The sequence below is a fragment of the Ursus maritimus genome, unplaced genomic scaffold (genome assembly GCF_017311325.1).
Source record: "Ursus maritimus isolate PB19 unplaced genomic scaffold, ASM1731132v1 scaffold_31, whole genome shotgun sequence".
Lineage (NCBI taxonomy): Eukaryota > Metazoa > Chordata > Mammalia > Carnivora > Ursidae > Ursus > Ursus maritimus.
Window position 1 is genome coordinate 17,055,758 of NW_024425675.1, and position 20,318 is coordinate 17,076,075.

General features: G+C 38.7%; 1 protein-coding gene across 1 annotated transcript in view; it reads right to left on the reverse strand.

Annotated features, from left to right (window-relative positions):
- MRC1 (mannose receptor C-type 1) overlaps positions 1 to 20,318 on the reverse strand; it is a 91,738-nt gene that overhangs the window by 13,808 nt on the left and 57,612 nt on the right. The window contains exons 14-24 of the mRNA XM_008692051.2: positions 20,088 to 20,175; positions 17,985 to 18,129; positions 16,366 to 16,407; positions 15,002 to 15,165; positions 13,333 to 13,400; positions 11,957 to 12,057; positions 11,133 to 11,275; positions 10,645 to 10,759; positions 7,523 to 7,689; positions 4,457 to 4,559; positions 1,103 to 1,335 (exon numbers count right to left, since the gene is read on the reverse strand). Of these exons, the coding sequence (XP_008690273.1) occupies positions 1,103 to 1,335; positions 4,457 to 4,559; positions 7,523 to 7,689; positions 10,645 to 10,759; positions 11,133 to 11,275; positions 11,957 to 12,057; positions 13,333 to 13,400; positions 15,002 to 15,165; positions 16,366 to 16,407; positions 17,985 to 18,129; positions 20,088 to 20,175 (1,369 nt within the window). The remainder of the gene's footprint in view (positions 1 to 1,102; positions 1,336 to 4,456; positions 4,560 to 7,522; positions 7,690 to 10,644; positions 10,760 to 11,132; positions 11,276 to 11,956; positions 12,058 to 13,332; positions 13,401 to 15,001; positions 15,166 to 16,365; positions 16,408 to 17,984; positions 18,130 to 20,087; positions 20,176 to 20,318) is intronic.

The window sequence follows — 20,318 nt, forward strand, 5'->3', positions numbered from 1 at the left end:
TTGTGACCATGTCTATAAGAAGAAAATGAGTGAACTATCAAGCAAATTAATCCATAAAAACAGAGTCAACATAGACATAAAAATGTCTTGCCTAAGTTTAATCACAAAAATCATTATGGAACCACTTACTTTTAAATATTTATTTCCCTACTCAGGAATTACTCTGGGCATGAAGTGTACATTTTGATCCCTGTAGCACAGCACTGGAATCTCTGTCAATCTGACACCAACCTACTTTCCAGCTCTATCTCCTTCTGCCTTTTCCTCTCTTCGTGACACTCCTTCCTTGTGTTCCACCATCCTAGACTACTTCTATAAAGTCCACTTTCTCTGAGGAGCCTTCTCAGCCTTCTTCCCTGACTCAACCCATCCCTTTCCCTCCTCTTGTTAGCACTTTTACATACCTCTCTTCGACATTTTCGATCTTGTCTCTTAGTTACTTGCAGACATCCCTATTTCTTCTATTAGGAGGTTTGCTGGCTGGCTAGCTAAGTAGACGGAGGATAGACGGATCACAGGGCATCAGAGAAAACTCATAGGGATATTTCGGCAATTTCATCACCACTCTTAGTTCTGTGCCCACAGCCCCCGCCTGCCACCCCAATCCTCTGCCAACATGCCTTTTTCTTTTACGGAACACAGAGAATTGACTGCAGTGAAATTCTTCACACAACTTAAGGACTGATAACTCTAGAATGGCTTGCCACAAAAAATAAAAAGTGTCCTCATGATCCAAGAACGATGCCCCTGATCTGCTTGCTTAATTCCGATGGCATAGTTGTAATTGAGACACTAGAGAGGAGTTAGTTAATAAATAAAAATGCTTAGATGCAGAATCTAATTTTAATATTCAAAAGCAATATTAAAGTTAATATAAGCTATATAAACCTTAGTTTGATTTCTGACACATATCACTAGCTTGCTAGATCCTTGAAAGCATTGGATCCTTGCAAGATTGGGTCTAGTTCATGTCGGCATCATACGTATCTCCCGGCACAGTGTCTTACATATAACAAATGTGCAGCAGAATGAATAGAAAGAGAATCATGCTTAATCACAATTTATCAATCATGTCAAGTCACACATGTTTCCGGCATCTTACCAAGTTGCTGTTCAGGGCGATCCACACAGGTTCATTAAATCTTTGCATTTGCATCCATGCAAATGCATTGCTATAGGGATCAAGAATGCTAGCAATAAGGGAACTGTGAAGCTTGCAATACTTCTCTGCTTCATGCCACTCTAATTTTAATTTCATGAGTGAATAGTTACTTTCACCATATTTAATAAAGCCATCTGTTGGAATTGTTGTTGGAGGATTAGGCAAGGAAGAGTCTGGAATAAAAAAATTCGTCTTCATTAGCATTATCAATAAACATTACTTTGAGTGTTAATGGTACACTTAGTCTACTACCATATCTTGTACATTATAAAAATAATCAGAATAGCATAAATCTAAACCATCGGGTGCTAAAAATATTTCATGAGTCATTTCACACTGAAAAACAAAGTTCTGTTTTTTAAGCAGTATGGCTGGTTGAATGAAATAATTTCCAAACTGTATTTAGACCATTAATATAGATACGTAATCAAGTTTCTAAACTAAAAAAAAAACAAAAAACAAAAAACCAAAAAATGGAAAAAAAAAACAAAACAAAACCAAAAAGCTTGCAAATTCAACGAAATCTAGTATCTGAATGAAATGACACAGTTTAATCCCATCAATTAAAGAATATCTATCATCCTGTCATTACTAATCTTTATTTTATCATCTTGGTCATATTTCAAGGTCACCAACAGTCTTCCTCCCCCTCCTCTGTCTGTTGCACCCTCTCCATGAATTTGCATCTATTTGTATCTATTTGACTCTACCTGTTAGTAATGCACCTTTGGGAACCGCTTTAAGTTTTGGCATGAAGCCAGACACCAGTCCTGGGTTCGTTGAACCCTTATCCCAGGATCAGGCTTTTCTCCTAGTGATGATTGTCTACACCCTTCATCCAGGCCTCCCGTATCTTAACCAAACTGACTCAGGGGCTAGGGCCCTTCTATGCAGAGCCACTTTGGCTTTCTGAACGTTTGTCCTCAGTCCTCCAGCATGGGTTTCTAATGGCTGTTGTAGGCCCATCCATCCTTTGTGCCACTTACTGTCAAGACCCCAAAAAAGAGCTTCTTTTTGTGTCCCTTAATGGATGGATGCCCTAAAGTGAGAGGTTAGTGAATGACAGCCACAGGGTGAAATCTGGTCTGTTGTCTGTTTTTGAAGCCAATGAGCCAAGAATGGCTTTTAAATGGCTGACAATAATAATAATAATAATAATAATCAAATAAGAATAATTTTTGTGACATGTAAACATTATATGAAATCCAAATTTGTGTCTATAAATAAAGTTTTATTGGATCACAGCCACGTTCACTTGTTTACGTGTTGTCTATGACTGCCTAGTATCATGTCAGAGTTGAGTAGTTGCAACAGAGAATGCATATTTACAGCCTAAAATATTTACAATGTGTCTCTCTACAGGAAAATAAATGCCAACTCCTAGTCTAGGGTTCTACATGTCCTTGCCTACCAATTTTGTCTTGGCTAATTCTCAGACGTGCTCCACTATATACCGCCCTAATCTACCATCTGCCTTGTTCTGTCACTATCCAAATGCCAAATGCGCTCTTGATTATGCCTAGTATGGTAATGACTTTATTTTGGCAAGGGGCACCTTCCCCTTTCTACTGCTGTTGCTGCCACCTTGTGTTAGTAGAAGAATATCATCAAACCAAGAGACCCAGATCAGCACCCTTCACATGGTACAGCTTGTAGAGATTGAATAATCTTACCATTTACCAACTTGGGGAGGTCTGGGTTTGTCTTAATACCCGTGGAGGATTTGGAGGCCACTAAACATGGCAAATGAGGTTTGAAAGCTTAAAAAAAAGTTTCACAGACAGCTATATGCAATTAGGAAACAGCTCATCTGTCCAATTGGCTTGTTTATTAAAACATTCATAAAATAATTATAAGGAAAAACTAAAATATTGAGAGGTTATTTTCAGGTGGTTGGATTGTGGGTGACTTTTTCCCCTTCTTTATGCTTTTCTGCATTTTCTAAAACATCAACAAAGAATATGTGTTACATATTTTTAAAAACAGTTTTAAAATGGTTAAATATATAAAATATATTTTTAAAAATATATATATTCATATATATACGTATATATGAATAAAAACACAAATGTATATGTGAATGATGATAAATATTTTTTATTTTTCAATAAACTTTTATTAGTGGCAAATAGTCTATCACTTAAGTTTATAATAAGGACAAAAAGATTTTCAAAGAGCTTGTGAGTCATCCTTCACTCCTGGAAGGATAGTCCCTCCTTTCCTCAAAACAGAAACTCAGATGGTATGTGTGCATTTCTGGTGGCCTAAGATTCTGGTACCACAGGACACAGCATACAGGCAAAAGCGACAGGTCCCGGACCAGCTTCTGAATTAATGAAAGTTTAGAATTTCTGCAGTACTTTTCAATCATCTGAAAATATCATAAGTGATTTTCACTCTTGGTCATGAGTTGACCTTAGTTCCCGGATTCCCTAGAAAGTGTAGAAAAATTGGTTTGATGTATTAGAACAAGTACCTTCTAATTTGAACTCTAAGAGCTGTTCTCAGGATGAGAGCAGCTCACCCCACACTGCACCTTCCTCTCTAAACCATCTTTTAATTTCCGACCCTCTTTTCGTGTAGCTAGCCATTTGTATTCTTCTTTCGCTGGAGACTAAAGTGCGTACAACCATAATCTGGACTCTCAGTAATCATGCACATTTTCTGTTTTATTTTTGTTTAACTATAGGGCTTCTTAAGATACAAAATGAAACACAAATCAGATATCTACATTTTTAGGGGTGCCTGGCTGGCTCAGTTGGTAGAATATGAGACTCTTGATCTCGGGGTTATGAGTTCAAGTCCCACATGGCGTATAGAGATTACTTAAAATCTTAAAAAAAAAAAAAGATATCTACACTTTTAAAGGCAGAGGATACAGAACCAATGAGGCATATATGATGTTATGTGCCACTGGTTCTCAAATTAGGCAAGCAGAAACAAAGTATTCTTATTGTGACATTTTTTAAAAGGTACAGGTAAGTGAAAATCCTACATTTCTTATGAAGTTGGAAGAAGTTCCAACTTCAAGTGTAATCTGCACAAAATTTTTTGGTAATGGATGAAGGGGTACACTCATGAATAGTTTCTAGAAAATGTCCCCCTTTTTCTCTGTCACAGGCACCCATGGATTGAGGTGAGAAACAACTGCATGAGAATAGCCATTCTTTAAATAAAACTTTATGTTTTTAGAGCAGTTTAAGGTTTACAGCAAAATTGAGAAGAAGGTTATTTTAAAAAAAAAATATTAAATAACCCCAGCTCTATGGGCAGGCGAGGTTTAGTAGAACTTACCGGAAAGTGTCTGGCATATGTAACCCCGCTTACTGTCACACGTGTCATCCATCCATTTTCCTGCATCCCTTGATTTCCCTCCAATAATAACCACACAGTCAGCCTGTACATTTTCAGAGAAAGGAAAATAAAAAGCAGTGTGAATCAAAAATTGTTTAAATCAATTCATTATTAAGCCAAAAAAAATCCCTCATTCCTAACCACCCAATTTAAAGACCATCCTAAATCATTTACAGTTACATTCAATTCATCCTTACTTGCCATGCAACTGCTCGCACTTTCCATGTGGACCTCTTACACTGAACTATTTTTAATTAAAAATCAGATAGCTCTGAATAATTTTAGAGACAGGTTTGAGAAACTTCGCTATCAGAAATGGTATTAATCTCTATCAAAATTTAGCAATCAAATCTTAGGAGAACACAATATCTTCTCTGTATAAATTCTCATGATTCAAGCCCCAAAACAGGTATCCTACTGTAAAAGAGAAGTAAGTATAATCTATATTTTTCATTGCTAATTTTATTTATACAAGTCTCATTATGGGTTCAGAGCAAATTGCTGGTGTGTAGCTAAAAAGTTGCACACGTTATTTGCCATCTTACAGGGAAGTATGCCAGGCTGGAAAGAGTTTTCTATTTTTTATTGGGAATATGTTTGCAATATCAAGCTTCGTAGGACAGTCTATGAGCCAAATCAAGTAAAAAAGTCATGAAACCTGCACCTGCCAACGTTTTCAACCAATGTCAGATGAAGATTTTGATTTATCATGTGTTGGGTTTCTTTAACCCATCAGTTCTAATAATTATAGCTCACACCTATAATATCTGACATTGTTGAGTACTATATACATATTAATTCCTGTAAACTCACATCCATCCTTAGTGGTTGGTACTATGAGCATGCCCATTTCATAGATGAGAGATCCGAGGCACAGGTTCATTGAGGCACAGGTTAACCTGCCCACGGTTATACAGCTAATAAATAAGAGTCAGGATTCAAACCCCAAGCATTCTGTCTCCTGGCAGAGACCTGAGCCACTGCACTGTCCTGCTTCCCAGCAAGTGAGGAATTCAAAGCGTGCTGTAAGCAGGGTTTCTTGTTGATAAAGAGCCACAAAGGAAGGGAAGATTGGGTGTTATCTTGAATGGACAGAATGACTGGAACTTCTCTCCAGTAATGAAGAGCTAGGCCAGCATGCCAATGATGAGAGCAGAAAGATGGAAAGAACCCAATCCTTGGCTTTATCCCCCTCATTCCCTGATCCGTAGCTTGCAAATGCTGCTCTGGCTGCCTTTGCAAACTTCCAGCCTCCAGCCTCATTATCCCACGAACTTCAACTCCCAGGAACTCCCAAGCCTACATTTAGATTCTCCACTCATTCCCATCTTCCTTCTTAATTATTCTTATCTTCCATTACCCTGGCTTACAGCCTATGCTCTACTCCAGAAAACCTGAGCAAGCATGTTTCCACCACAAAAGGCATATGAAAAGTTCTCTCACGCTCTGTTTATCACACTGTATTTAATCCTCTTCATCTTTCAAGTCCTGAAATTGTAACAACACAGTATGTGTATTTTGATTCCATTTTTTTGTGAAATAAATTTTCTATTTTTCACACACTAAGAAAAAGCCTAAAAATAAATTCAACAAAAAATTAACAGTGTTTTTTCCCTGGATGGTGAGATTACGGATTTTGCTTCTGTTGTTTCTGCTTGTCTTTATGTTCTCAAAACAAAAAAACTTAGGCAAAAATAAAATTTTTTTGCTTTACACAAAATTCACCTCTGATCTAGAAATTTTTTAAGCAAACCTCACCCCACTCCATTCTACTTCAACTTCTTCAGTAAGTTTTCAGCCCTGATGAATGAAATGAAGATTCAAAGAATTTCTCCAAAGAAAATCACTAACCCATCACCTAAATGTATCTACTCTACACAGAGCTCACCCAATTAATTATCATAAAGGCACCATTTTGATCAGATCATTTTTCTACTCCAACCTTTTTTTGCTGCCCATCTGACAAAGTCCAAACTCATTCCTGGGGCAATTAAATTTCTCTAAATTCTGCTGTCAACCTTTCAAAGTTTATTCCTACTTCTTTTCTGTATAAAAGCCCTGCTATATCCCAAGTCATTTACTCCTGCCCAGACCCATCTTGTGCCTTTTTCTTGAAGACTTTATGCACCTTGCCCACTTAGCATGGTGTTCCCCACCTCCCACACCCAACTTCTCCAATCATTGTTTTAAACCTCTTGAGGAAAAGACCCATATTTGATTCTTTCTCATATTCCTTCTCTGCATCAAATGAAAGCCTCCCTAAATAAGTATTGACTGATTAGATCATTCTTTCCCACAGTAAGCTTCTTTCCTTCTAATTGCTACAGGGCTTTATAATTGATCCTGTCATCATACAGTTGCATTTCTTAACTCTCTTCTTTCCTGTATCAGACTTGCAGCCTAACATGAATATAAGCTTCTTTAAGGTCAGAATGAAATCTTCTGCTTCTCCATGTTTTTCTCAATGCCTAGTGTGGTGTTTAGCGTGGACTGGTTGACTATTCAATGATGCAAGATTAAAAGTACTAAAATAAACACTCACCTGTCTCTTAGGTTAATGTATGAGAGCAGCTAGCATAGTGTTTGGCACATGGTAAGTACTCTACAAATGGCAGCTCAATCAGGATAACTTCTATCTTTAGGAGTAGTAGCTGCCAGACATACAGCCCTCATACTACAAGCTGCAAGAGTTTAGAGGCAGCTGATACAAATAAAATTCATAACTCTGAGTTCAAGTGTACATCCTTACCGAGAACATAAATCCTGGTTGGAGCTGGCTTTCCCATCCCTTGAGACCATCACCACCTACCCCACAAGTTGAAGAGCTTGTAATTGAATTTATACCCCTTCCCTCAAGGCTGGCTCAGTCTGAAACACTTAAGATATGCGAGAATGAACCAGACCAAGGAGAACTCTGGTCGATTTTGCACAGAAGATGAATCACTAATAGGCTGACTCTAAGCAGGCCGACAGCACACAGAGAGGTGACCTGAAACTGATATTTACATCTTCATAGGAAAGACTGCTCCTTCTTCCGCCAGGATAACCTTTCCCCCAGTTTGTGTAATGAACTCCTCGCCCATCCGTCCAGAGGAACGTGTGCTCTGAATTCACATCATTCAGCCCAGTCCAGGCATTAAAAGTGGAGTTCTTCATATGATAAGTAAGAAATGCTGAAAGAAAGTTCCACAAGATAATTTCAGCCTTTGGGGGAAAATACTCAAAATATGGAAAATATTCAAAATACATAATTTTAAAATACTGAGTATGTGATTAAGGTCTTTACTATTATTTAAAACCACTTACCAGGAAAACAAACACATTCTAACCCTAGTATCACCTTATCAATTCAGTTCGTACTTTGGAAAGTTTCGTATAATAAAAGTCTAGGTTTTATTGGGGCCACTGCAGATAAATGGACAGGCTGGGCTGTGCCCAAGGGCAGTGGGGAACTGGGACAAGGGTGGCTGAGTCCACCCCATGCCCCGTGCAACACGTTTCTTTCTCATATTTCTCATACACCCCAATCTGGGCTGTGGCTGCCTGCCTCCTGCAGAAAGAGATACTGTTTCTAATTCATACACACTCATCCTATGAGTTAGCAGGTTTCCTGATTCTTTAAATAAGATAATCTGATCCTAAAAACTAGGGGGCAAACAGGCTCTTAATCCAGAAAACTTCCAAAAATGAAACCTACTTGTCAAAACAAGAAGCATGAGGCTGTCAAGTTATCACGACTTTGGATTTCCAAACCATAAGAGCTACCCAATTGGAACCCCCACCCCGGGGCAGCAACTGCTAAGGGGTCAGTGGCCATCCACCCTGTGTGCTTGGACCAGGGGGGCCATCCTGACACTAAGCACTTGCATCATTAGGAGAGAAGATCTAGAAAAATGCAGAGAAGGTACAGCCAGTGTGGCCTCTTGCTTCCTTGCTCATTCTGTGGCAGAGAGGAGGGTGGTAAATATCCAGAAGCTGTAAAAGGCTTCAATGAACACGTGCCCCATCCCTTGTCTATGTGCCCTTGCGTGTGCCCCCCACGCCACCCGGCTGCCTGCCAGGAGCCGAGGATGCCCAGGTGAATGAACACCAACCGGACAGAACACCTTACAACACTTAATGCTTATACTCGACTCTTGAATGCACATAGGAGACTGAGCGACTAAGCATTTGGGTTACGCAAAGGAAATGCAAAATAGAGAGAAGCCCAAAGAGATACAATTATCTGTTTCTTCATGAAACAAACAATTCCACGGAAGAGCCATTGTTGCATGTTTATTTTCCTGCTAGGGTTGCAGAGGCAGTGACCGCTCTGCTCAGAGATTTGCTTCTTTCTCAACTGAAGGTAAAAGGGAATTTTTTTTTTCCTCTCAACATTTTTCAGAGGGAGAAGAGCATGGCTAGATATTTATTTTGGTTTTATTTTATTTCCTAAATGAGATCTTAACTTTCCCCATCCCCAAATTAAAATGCATGTGGAAAAGGACTACCTGCCAGTATTTCAGCACTGACTTTTTTTTCTGCCAACAACCACAATAAGACTTCAACAACGTGTGCCGGTTTTGCCAGGAATAATGTTATTTTATCTGAAAATTGTTTCCTTCTGCACATCTCTATTACCCAGGTTCTAATTTTGTGATGCCAGGAATCAGCACTTTGTGGTTAAGAGAAGAAATCAATTATTATGTTTCTCTGCTGGGTAGCTAAGCCCAAAATGTGGTAGGCCAGTTGGAGAAATATGAATATTCTATTCTGAAAATGTTTCTATTGTGTGCTATGGTTTGACCCTTTTCTTTTGGTGTCTGGCGAGTTGCTGAACTTGACAAAGGCTCTCAGTGAAACCTTGGTTGATTTACTGTATCATGTGTTCCAAGAGGGCACATGGCGGCACTTACGGAGTAGAGAAAACATTTAAGAGATGGCCATAGAGGGTTCCTGGGGCTTTCTTTGTATATTTTCTGAGACATACCATGTCTTCCAGGTAATGATTTTGGAAGTCAATCTCAAACCCAAAAGGGAATTTAGAAATTATGCAGTTCCTCATCTCCCCCTTAACAACTCACATAAATTCATTCGTACAAATATTTATTGAACATCTTTCATGCTATGTACCAGTCTGACTCTACAGCATCCAGTTGAGAATGTTCCAACGTAAGCATTTTCACAGCTCTGTAGAGAACTCACAAAGCAGCTCATTTAATCAGTTCTAATTGTGAGAATGACCTCGCAGTTTTGAGCCTAAATCTATTTCTTTGTAACAGCCATTCATTTGTCCTAAGTCTTCATTCTGGAACGATACGGGTCCATACCTTCTCTTTTTATAGCCCACACCCCCTCTTTCCAGGCTGTGAAAGCAGAAGGTCTCTCAAATATGCCTCACTTGCTGCCTGCAGAGGCTTCCAAACCCTCCATGAATTTAGTTACTTCATCCGGCTGGTCTGCGGGTGGCCAGCATCCTCCTCCAAGTGATAAGTCACTAATCCAGCTTAGTATCTATTTCCGGTAAGTCAGCCATGAAAAGACCATGCAAAACTGGTCAACTATCTTTCTCTTAACAATATACCGAATTTTACAATCTGCTGTATGGATATGATGAGTTTTCTCCTTCAGTGTTTTCTTCAAAGCTCTGGTTTATCCTTATGTTTTATCGGGGGAAAAAGTCCCAATTTGTTCAAATTTCCTATTTAAAAATTAGTTTTATTGCATTTTAAGGTATGTGATCAAGTGATTAGAATTGCTAATTTTCCATTTCACTCCTAGAACTACTCAACGTCCTTGGCTCTTTGGGGAATAAACTCGTTTGGTGGAAACAGAATGGAACGTAAGTTGAGGGAGCCAGTTTGATTCCCAACCCTCCCGCTTAGCAGTGGGGTCCCTGAACACCACTTCCTCATTCACAAGTGTGGTGATGATAACTGGCTTCGCAGAGTTGTCCTAACAATGAAAAAGGTCTTTCTATGTTAAATGCCCAGGGCGGTGCCTACAACTGAATAAAATAGTTCTCCATGTGAGTTTGGGTTTTCTCCCCTGTCTAGTGTTTATTCTGGAAAACCAAAATATCATTTACTATCAGCAGGGGGGGAAATTACATATTTAAGTGCATCACGGATTGTACAATGTCTGCTTACCTTGCTCTTTTTCATTGCGGATCGATACCAGATTTCCCCCAAATCCTATGCAAGCTTTTCGTGCCTCTTGCCAATTTTTTCTTTCTTCTTCCACAAATCCAAAGATTTTGAAACACTTCGATGAAAGAAAAAAAAAAGGAGGGACTAAGTACAGATAATAGTGTTTGGTCTGAAGAAATGAAAAATTTTCACAAAGATTATAGCTGCATATAAATTTTCTCCAACCAAATAGAGATCCAAAAGGTTAAGGGAGTTTTACCACCCATGAACTTCCTTTGCAAAGTTTTTTTCTTCCTCAGAACAAAGGACACACATCTCCAAGTATACTCCCTATTTCCATAAAGCATTTGACAAAGGAATCTCTATCTATCCTTGCCTACATTTTTCTGAAGTCCTTAGGTAAGCAAAAGTTACCTCTGAGCTGAAAGATTGGCACTGTCACTCTCTGTATTGATCAATACCAAGACGACAACTAATTTTCTTAGTACCTTGTTATTGTAAAAATTCCAGCCTTCCTTACAACCTCCTGGGACTGAAGGCACCGTTGGAGTCACGGTGGCATTGATGCTGCTATTATGTCTCTGGCAGATGAAGGCATTTGGATAACCACAATTAATGTCATTCCAAAACCCTGGCAAAGGACAAAGAGCCAAGTTAGACTTTCATATTTGCATTTAAAAACATTCTTTTTTTAAAAAAATGCATTTATGTTTTAGAAGGATTCTCAGAAATGGCTTCGACTACAAACATTTTTACACAAGTGGCTAGAAAGATCTTTGTCCTACCCTTTTGTTCTTTCCCTGAAACTGGTCAGAGTTCAACTTTATAGAGAGCTTCCCGGGAGCTCAGAATAAACCTGGTGTTGCAGATGTATTATCTAAATAGCCAGTAAGAGCTAATAATAATAATTTAATAATACCTACACTTAGATATACCAAGCATTTTCTTAGTGTTTTAAGGTATATTATATCTTTAATCTTTTCAACGACAGGTACGTTCTGTCATTATTCTCATTTTACAGACAAAGATGTGGAGACAGATAAAGGAGATAGATAAACATTCTGGATATTTTACTCAAATCGAAACATACAGAAATACGTAAAATGAGACGTGAGAAGACTGTGTCATGTATTAGAGCAAATGTTAAGCCTCCATTCTCACAAACCAAACAGTGATGCTGCTGAAATTTAACGTCTTTATTTTCTCTGCTCTTCTGGCTGCTTTAAGTGCACAACTTGCTACCTTTAGCCTAGGGATGTAGCAAATGACACATCACCCCACAAGGCAAATTCAAGCTTTTTATATTGTCTACCTGAATTTGAATACATGGTCACGCAGTTTTCATCGTCATTTGCAAAATTAGGTTCACCTGTGGCCCAAGCCACGTAATCCACTTTGCTTCCGTCCATCCAACTGGAGAAGAAAATTCAGGCATTTAGCAATAATAATCCAAACATTAGGATAACTGGCTACATGCTGGTGTGGGGAACAGATTAGTCAACGAAGATGAACAGGGCACAGGATTTTAAGCAAACAGAAGAGAGGATTCTAGAAGACCAGCAGGAAAACTCCCAAGTGGTTGGTGCTTCCCGTGGCACCGTGCTCCTTCCTCTGCGGCAACTCAGTGCCCTGGCTAGTCTGTCTTCTTTTCCCTCCCTGGAAGAAGCTACCTTTTGTCTTGAAGTGAGAGAGGTCATGGAGACCCCGGTTTCTCGGGAAGTGGGCCAGAAGCAAATAGCCTCTCAGAGTGATTCCCGCAAAACAAAACCACCCATAGAGAGAGACCAAGAATTCAGAGTTTCTCATTAAGCCCATCTTCTGATTTTCATGTTTGTTCTAGGCTTTTCCTAAGGTATGTGGGCCAATGCTTATTTTCATAAATTATAATTCAGAGACTGTTAGCTGGAAAGAGAGCAAGGGATCATCAAATGCGACCCTCTCATTTAAGAGATGATTGAAACGGGTGCTTGTCCAAAGAAGCATCAAGCACTTCTGATCTTTAAAAATAATGAGTGTGAGTTTGGGTCTCTATTGCTCAAAATGGCAATTAATGGTCAAGCGGAACATATGTGGCTAAAACATCTGTGACTGAGCCAGAAAGACATATCTGCTCTTCAAACTTAGGAGAACATGTGTATTAATGAACAAGGACAGAAACCCCAAAAATGTACTAATTTCCTCCCTCCCACAGCTTTTCCTGGCCCCTGTATCTAATGGAAAACAGTACAGTCATTCCTTTGAAGGGAAAGCATTTCAGGCAGTTGCAAGGGTATTTCAAAGTAGTGCTGTGAAAACAGTAAGTGCGGCAACAAAAAAGGACCCTTTAATTCTGTGCGCCAAGGATGGTCTAAATGGGAATCACAATTTTCAAAATAAGTTCAATATTCATATTTGTATAACACACCTTCTTACTAGATCACTGGCTAACGTGTGATGATACCCTATAACAAGATCGGTGTTTTGCAAGATTGAGTCAAACTTGGAGTTGTCTGTTTGAGACTTATGATGTTGAAAATATTCAACAGGATTTTAAAAAATTCTTTTTGTCTCTTTAAAGACCCTTTTTAGATTGAGAACTCAGTAGGATTTTTAAAAACGTACCCAGCAAAGCTAAAGTGTCAAAATAACTCTTACATGTTTTATCAGATCACTCTCTGAAGCAACGTTGTTTCATTTGGATGTACTTACATAAACTTCTTATCCAAGCTGATCCGTAAACCGATAAAATATGCTGGCTGTGCATCATTCCTGTTTACCTGAAAGACGGAAGTTGACATATAGTTCAATCCTTACTTATATAATGAGAAAATTATTTTTTAAATAAAGATTTATTTATTTATCTGCGAGACAGAGAGAGCATGAGCAGGGGGAGGGGCAGAGGGAGAGAGAGAGAATCTCAAGCAAACTCCATGCTGAGTGCAGAGCCCAACATGGGGCTCGATCTCAGGACCCCAAGATTATGACCTGCGCCAAAACCAAGAGTTGGTGTTCCACCAACTGAGCCACCCAAGCACCCCTATAATAAAAAAAAATCCTTAAATAAAACCTACTTATTAATGAGGCAGCCCATCTGGGACCTTCTCTAAGGGGGGATTCATGTAGAAATTCTGTCGTACATTAAAGTTATGTTTTTCATAGAAATAATAAGAAAAATATTAGGGTGCTTGGCTAAGTCGGAGGAGCATGTGACTCTTGATCTTGAGGTTGTGAATTCGAGCCCCACGTTGGGGGTAGAAATTACTTAAATAAATAAGCTTTAAAAAAAAAAGAGAAAGAAAAATATGCACACTATATAAGAACCTGAATTTATAAAACAAATATCTTAAATCATTCTCTATAATACCAAATGCCTATAGTTATAAGGTTGTTGAAGATATTCTTTAAAACAAAGTAACCATTTAGTATTTGGCTTAAGGAAAGACTTCATCCACGTATATATTTGTGCAATATTAGGAAATTCCCTAAAAATTTCAAACCAAGATATATCCACAAAGATGAAGATAAGTCACACTACACTTGAATACCTTGTAAGTAAATGAATTTTTATTTTCATTACGTTCACCTTATTTTTTTCTGCTTTCCCTCTTAACTCCTTTCTGGTAAGCAACAAGGATGCCATGAAGATTTTGAAAAAGAAATCCTAAGCCAACTACCTTTGGAAAGAATAAACTATGCTCTCACTGTTATGTGACAATTTTGGTACAACCAAGGAAGATTTTCATGTGGATAATCAAGCTGTACTTTTAACCAACAATTTGGTCCAACTAAGATGGATTTTTGAATAATCAACCTACACTAAGACACAAAGGGTCCAGGATTGATATATAACAACTAGTTAAGAATTATGATCTTTAGGGGCACCTGGGTGGCACAGCGGTTAAGCGTCTGCCTTCGGCTCAGGGCATGATCCCGGCGTTATGGGATCGAGCCCCACGTCAGGCTCCTCCACTATGAGCCTGCTTCTTCCTCTCCCACTCCCCCTGCTTGTGTTCCCTCTCTCACTGGCTGTCTCTATCTCTGTCAAATAAATAAATAAAATCTTAAAAAAAAAAAAAGAATTATGATCTTTGAAGATCAAATTAGTGAACACAAAGCTATCATGTCTGGGTCCTCACAAAGTCTTGACTAAAAACTTTCTGGGGTCTGTGATTCTGCACTGAATATTTAAACAAACAGGTCACTCATTTCTGTTATGGCCAGCATCTACCTCTCCTCCTCTGACATTGACATCTTTGTCCTGACCTTAGAAAATTCAAATTCAGCCCATAATTTGAAACTGCACCATGGGGTACCAATAGTAGACTCTATCTTTGCTTATTGCATCACTGTTTCATTCTCCAATTAATCAAATTCTTACATATTTCCATAGAAACTTCTTTTTACTTTCACTTTGAATAGAAACAAGATCACCAAAGTTCTTCTTGCAAAATTCTCGGGCTTTGTCCATGGTTTCCTTCTCTTTGCTAAAGTAATACTGGTAGTCTTTGTAAATAACCCACCCATCTTCAGTGACTGGTGGATCTGAAAAATTAATGGGAAAAGGGTGATGCATTTTACTTAGACAAATTCAAGAACCCGGCCCGTGTGGTACACAAAACTGAAAAGGACAGAGTAGCTTTCTCAGCGGTGTCTGCAACTCTGAGAGCCCAAAATAAGCAGGCTGTTTATGCCAAATACAGACTGAATTACCTAAGGCCAGATATCCACTTTGCACCAACTCTGGAACTTTTTCTTCTCAATTAAGTTCCATGTATCGTCATTGCGTCAAAGAGCTCCCAATGTTACTTTTATCAATAGAATCACATAGCTGGCAGGACTTACCAGGACTAACTTCACCCCTGATATTCTGAGTTCAAGAAGAGGAAGCTGGGAGAAATCAGCTTTCATATCAAAAGAACAAAGAGCCTGTAATAGATGGACTTGGGTGCTTCAGTGTCTAACTGGAGAAGCAAGGAAATCACACACCAGGAGGACTCCTAAGCCTTCTTCCAAACCACGGTATTCTACAGTTCTGTGCTACTACAGGCTGACTAAGAGCCCCCAAAGATATCCATGTCCTATTCTCTGGAATCTGTAACTGTTACCTTCTATAGAAAAAGGCACTTTGTACATGATTAATTGAAGGGTCTTGAGAAGGAGAGATGATCCTAGATTATCCGGTAGGCCCTAATGTCATCACAAGTATATGTAAAGAGGGAGATCTGACTATGGAAGAAGAACGCAATGTGATCAATGAAGCAAAATCCTACACTGCTGGTTTTTCAAGACGGAGCAGGGGGCCACCAACTAACAAATGCAAGGAATTCAGTTCTAGAAGTTAGTAAAGGCAAGAAATCAGATTCTCCCGTAGAGCCTCTGGAGGAAGCACGGTCCTGACAATTTTAGCCCAGTGAAACTGAGTTCATATTTCTGAATAAGTGGGCGTTGCTTTAAGCCACTGAGTTTGTGGTAATTTGTGACAGCTACCCCTGGAAACCAATACAGTACTCAAGAGGAGATCTGCCCCCTAGATAGGATTCAAGAGCCCTTGAGACATTGTATTAAAATGCCTTGTGTTTGTGCATATGAGCATCTGTCTAGAGGAAAAGATCCACACTTCCACGAGATTCTCAAAGATATTGAGAACTCTGTTCTTCCCAGGTTTAAGAATGTTTCATAGAGAAAGGAAAGGGGGGAGGGAAGGTTATCAATATGGAGATCACAAAATAAGGAAACACCTACTGTCTTGAGGAGCTGGTGTTGGCTCAGGTTTTGGGGTTTGTCCTGGAAAACAAAAGAAAATCAGATCATAAAGAGTGCTTGAAATTCTGCACTCACATATCCTTCTAATTTTACTATTTTCCTGGATCAAAATAGCTAAAAACATAACTGTTCTCTCTTTCTCTTTCTCTCCCTCTCTTCTACTCCCCAGTTCTCCCAGCATGTCATGGAGTTGGAGAAGGAAGGACACAGAATTAGGTAAGTCATAGCCACCAGAAATTGGAAGACACTTTTCAGGCCCAACAAATGGTGTCATGGAAAGGAAAGACAGGAACACAAGTTTTGGATTCAGAAAGCCCAGTTTCAAATCCCAGACTGGGGTATTAATTGTCTACCATCAATTCTGTCAACTGCTAAAAAGAGTTAGTAATATGGTTAGAGAGGCAAGGTAAAATACATGTGCTGTTGGTATATAGAAGGTAATCAATAGATGTTTGGTTGACAGTTATGCATCCCATAATTAGCTGTGAAATTACTTAAAATTTCATTATTTGAAACCATTAAAGACACTATTTATTTACAAAATATTTTCTTCAAAGAATCTTATTTTTATTAAATGTATGTTTTGCTAAAAGTTGAATGAAATATTTTTCTTGTCAAGTAGCTAATGATATATCTGGACTTTTCTGGAACCTGATAAAAGCACTCAGGTTACCCACAGCTTGGCTTAATGTAGTTAACATCTGTAAGCATAGAGCTACTAACAATACATAAAGAAACTAGTCATTGGTAGCTAGGAGACCTCTAAAGAAAAACTCGCCACTATTTATTCCTCCATTCTGAAAACTGTGAAAGCACTAATCTATGCAGGAGTGAGGAAAATAGGCAGACAGATAGTGAGAGAGCAACGGGTCTCTAGCAGTGGAGCTGGGACAGTAGCCAAGGTCCCCAACAGCAGAGGGCAATGTGGTTCCACTTAACTGTTTACAAGGGAGGAAGATTATGTATATTGTGGTTCAAGGGAAGATCTGTTCATTCCTTTATCTTAACAGGAGAACCTGGATCCTCTGACCTCAATGCCTGACTTGGCCATGTGGAACTTTCTGAGTCCACGTGATCATGACTGACAACATGCGGTGATATTTTTTTGACCACCAATAACATGGTGGGTATAATAGCACCAGGTGCCTCAGAACGGTGCTTGTTTTTTGTGCTGAACATTTATTTAAGAAATCCATATTTAGAATATTTGGGAAACTTTCACCTATCGGATGGCTAGCATAAGTCAGAGAGGGTAACTACTCCAAAAAAGAAAGGGCATTTGCATGACTCTGCTTACAGTGTAGACTACCCCACCCACTCCCACCCCTGCAGAAGCTGAGCCAGAAACACAGCTTGTGGGAACTATTTTAGAGGACGTGACTCTTGTCCAGGATTCCCGGGTGGCCTTTTGATCTTCTGTTCCTTTGGAACATTTATCTGTGCTCAGTGACTTCATTCTTATCCTGTGAAATGATGGCCCCTGCCAGTTCCCTTATTTTGTTATTTTGTTTGTTTGGTTCTGCTAATAAAGGGAAAATATTGGGATATCAGCAGGTTGTTCTCCAATGTGAGATAAAATAAAGGACAGGTGGCCATACCTTTTTGTATCTGGCAAATCCAGTTGTTAAGATGTTCGCAGTTAATGTCATTCCAGGACATACCAGAGTCCCCTTTCAACTCACCACAGTATTCAACATTTTGGTAATTGTTAGGTTCTCCATAAGCCCAATTTTCATATGAAACCTATGTCCGAAATATTACATTGCAACGATTAATCATTTCTATCAGGCCATTTCCTATCATTTATCCAAATGGGAAAGGAAAGGCATATCAACATTTTAAAAAATCTATTTACTTTTCTTTGCAATAGGTTTGTTTTGAAAGCAAGGTTTATGAAAATGGGTGGGAAAGAAATAGCTTTCATTATATGGAAACTTCCAAAGCTGAAGAGAATATGCTATTAATTATTTAAAATTTTCTTTGGTCTTATTGATAGAATGGATTCAGGGCCATAGAGGGGGGATTTATATCTAGGAAAAACTTGGTAAAAAAGCCCCACTTCTCAGTATTGGGAGTTCCTAAAACGCTAATATCCCTAATTCTTAAGCGGTAGTCTTTCAGTGTGATGTTGGAAACTGTCTCTTCATTAGATAGGTAGGATAGAGAAGGACAATTAGTTCTTCTTACAAAAGAAAAAGACTTATGAAATACTGCTAACAAAGCTACCACACTTCACCTAAATTAACAGTGGAAACAAATGGAGGGGTGGGTTCAGGTCCCCTTTGCTGTTTTCAGTGTGGAATCAGAGCCAACCGAGTCTTAGACAAAGCATCTTCCAGAAACATCAATACGAAATCCAAGTGTCCATGGAGCTATCATATAAATCACTTAACTCAAGTGCCTTGAAAAGTTGCTGATGGCTTGTAAGAGGAGGTAGAACCGAAATTACATAAAATCACTTCCTGGGATGACTAGAACGCTAAATGCTGCCGGCATATGTCTTAGCCTCTCACTTCTCCATTCCCAAGAATGGGGAAGGCTGACAAGTCCCAGTGGTTACTAGTGGATTCTCGGAAGTTGTTTCCAGATCTCCTGATCTATAAGAAGCTATAGAACGCTCAATTTTTTATATTGTTTTTAATTTTAATTCCAGTTTTAATTTTAAACAATTTGAAAATTCCAGTTTCCAATTTTAATACAGTGTTATATTAGTTTCGGGTGTACCATATAGTGATTCAACACTTCCACACATTACTCAGTGCTCATCGCAATAAGTGTGCTCTTCATCCACTTCACCTAGTTCACCCATCCCCCCACCATCTCCTTTCTGGTGACCACTACTTTGTTCTCTATAGTTAAGAGTCTGTTTCTTGGTTTGTCTCTCTCTCTTTTTTTCCTTCGCTTGTTGCTTTCTTTCTTAAATTCCACGTATGAGTGCAATCACACGGTATTTGTCTTTCTCTGACTGACTTATTTCACTTAGTGTTATACTCTCTAGCTCTATCCATGTTGTTGCAAATGGCAAGATTTCATTCTTTTTTATGGCTGAATAATATTCCATTGTATATAGATATATACACACATCATATCTTTACCCATTCATCTGTCAATGGACACTTGGGCAGCTTCCATAGTTTAGCTATTATAAATAATGCTGCAATAAACATAGGAGTGCATGTATCCCTTTGAATTAGTGTTTTTTTTTATTTTTGGGGTAAATACCCAGTACTGTAATTGCTGGGTCATAGGGTACTTTTATTTTTAACTTTTTGAGGAATTTCCATACTGTTTTCCACAGTGGCTGCACCAGTTTGCATTCCCACCAACGGTGCACAAGGGTTCCATTTTCTCCACATCCTCGCCAACACTTGTTTAGAACTCAATTTTTAAGAAGTTTAACTAACTACTTGCACACAAATTTTGCATGATAGAATGAAAACATTGTTTTATTTAAACTAGCAAAATGAGTTTTCTAATTCTTTTTCATCCAGCCTACCATGCTTATACCTTGGATGAACAGGAGAACTGTATCAGGGCAGGAGCAGAATCATGATCCAAAATAGCATTTACTTTTGCATAGAAAAATGTTTCTAGCTATCATAATAACCTGTTTTACCAAAAACTTGGATTAAGCCCAAGGATAACATCAAAATAAATACACAATAAAGTAAGAAAATGAGATATTAAATCAAATTACTCACAGGAGAGCCATCACTCCAAGTAAAGCCCTCTGAAGGACTTCCATATGTCAATCCCAGCCAAAATAATTCATGGTAGCTTCCGCTAGCCCTGCAATTTAAAAGACATAAAGACAGCTTATACTATTGGATGAACCAAGGCTGGTTACCTACAAGAGCTAATCAAATTTGAAAGTTATCTTCCAAACCAGGTTAAGAGATTCAACGACTAAGTATAAGCATTATGCAATTACT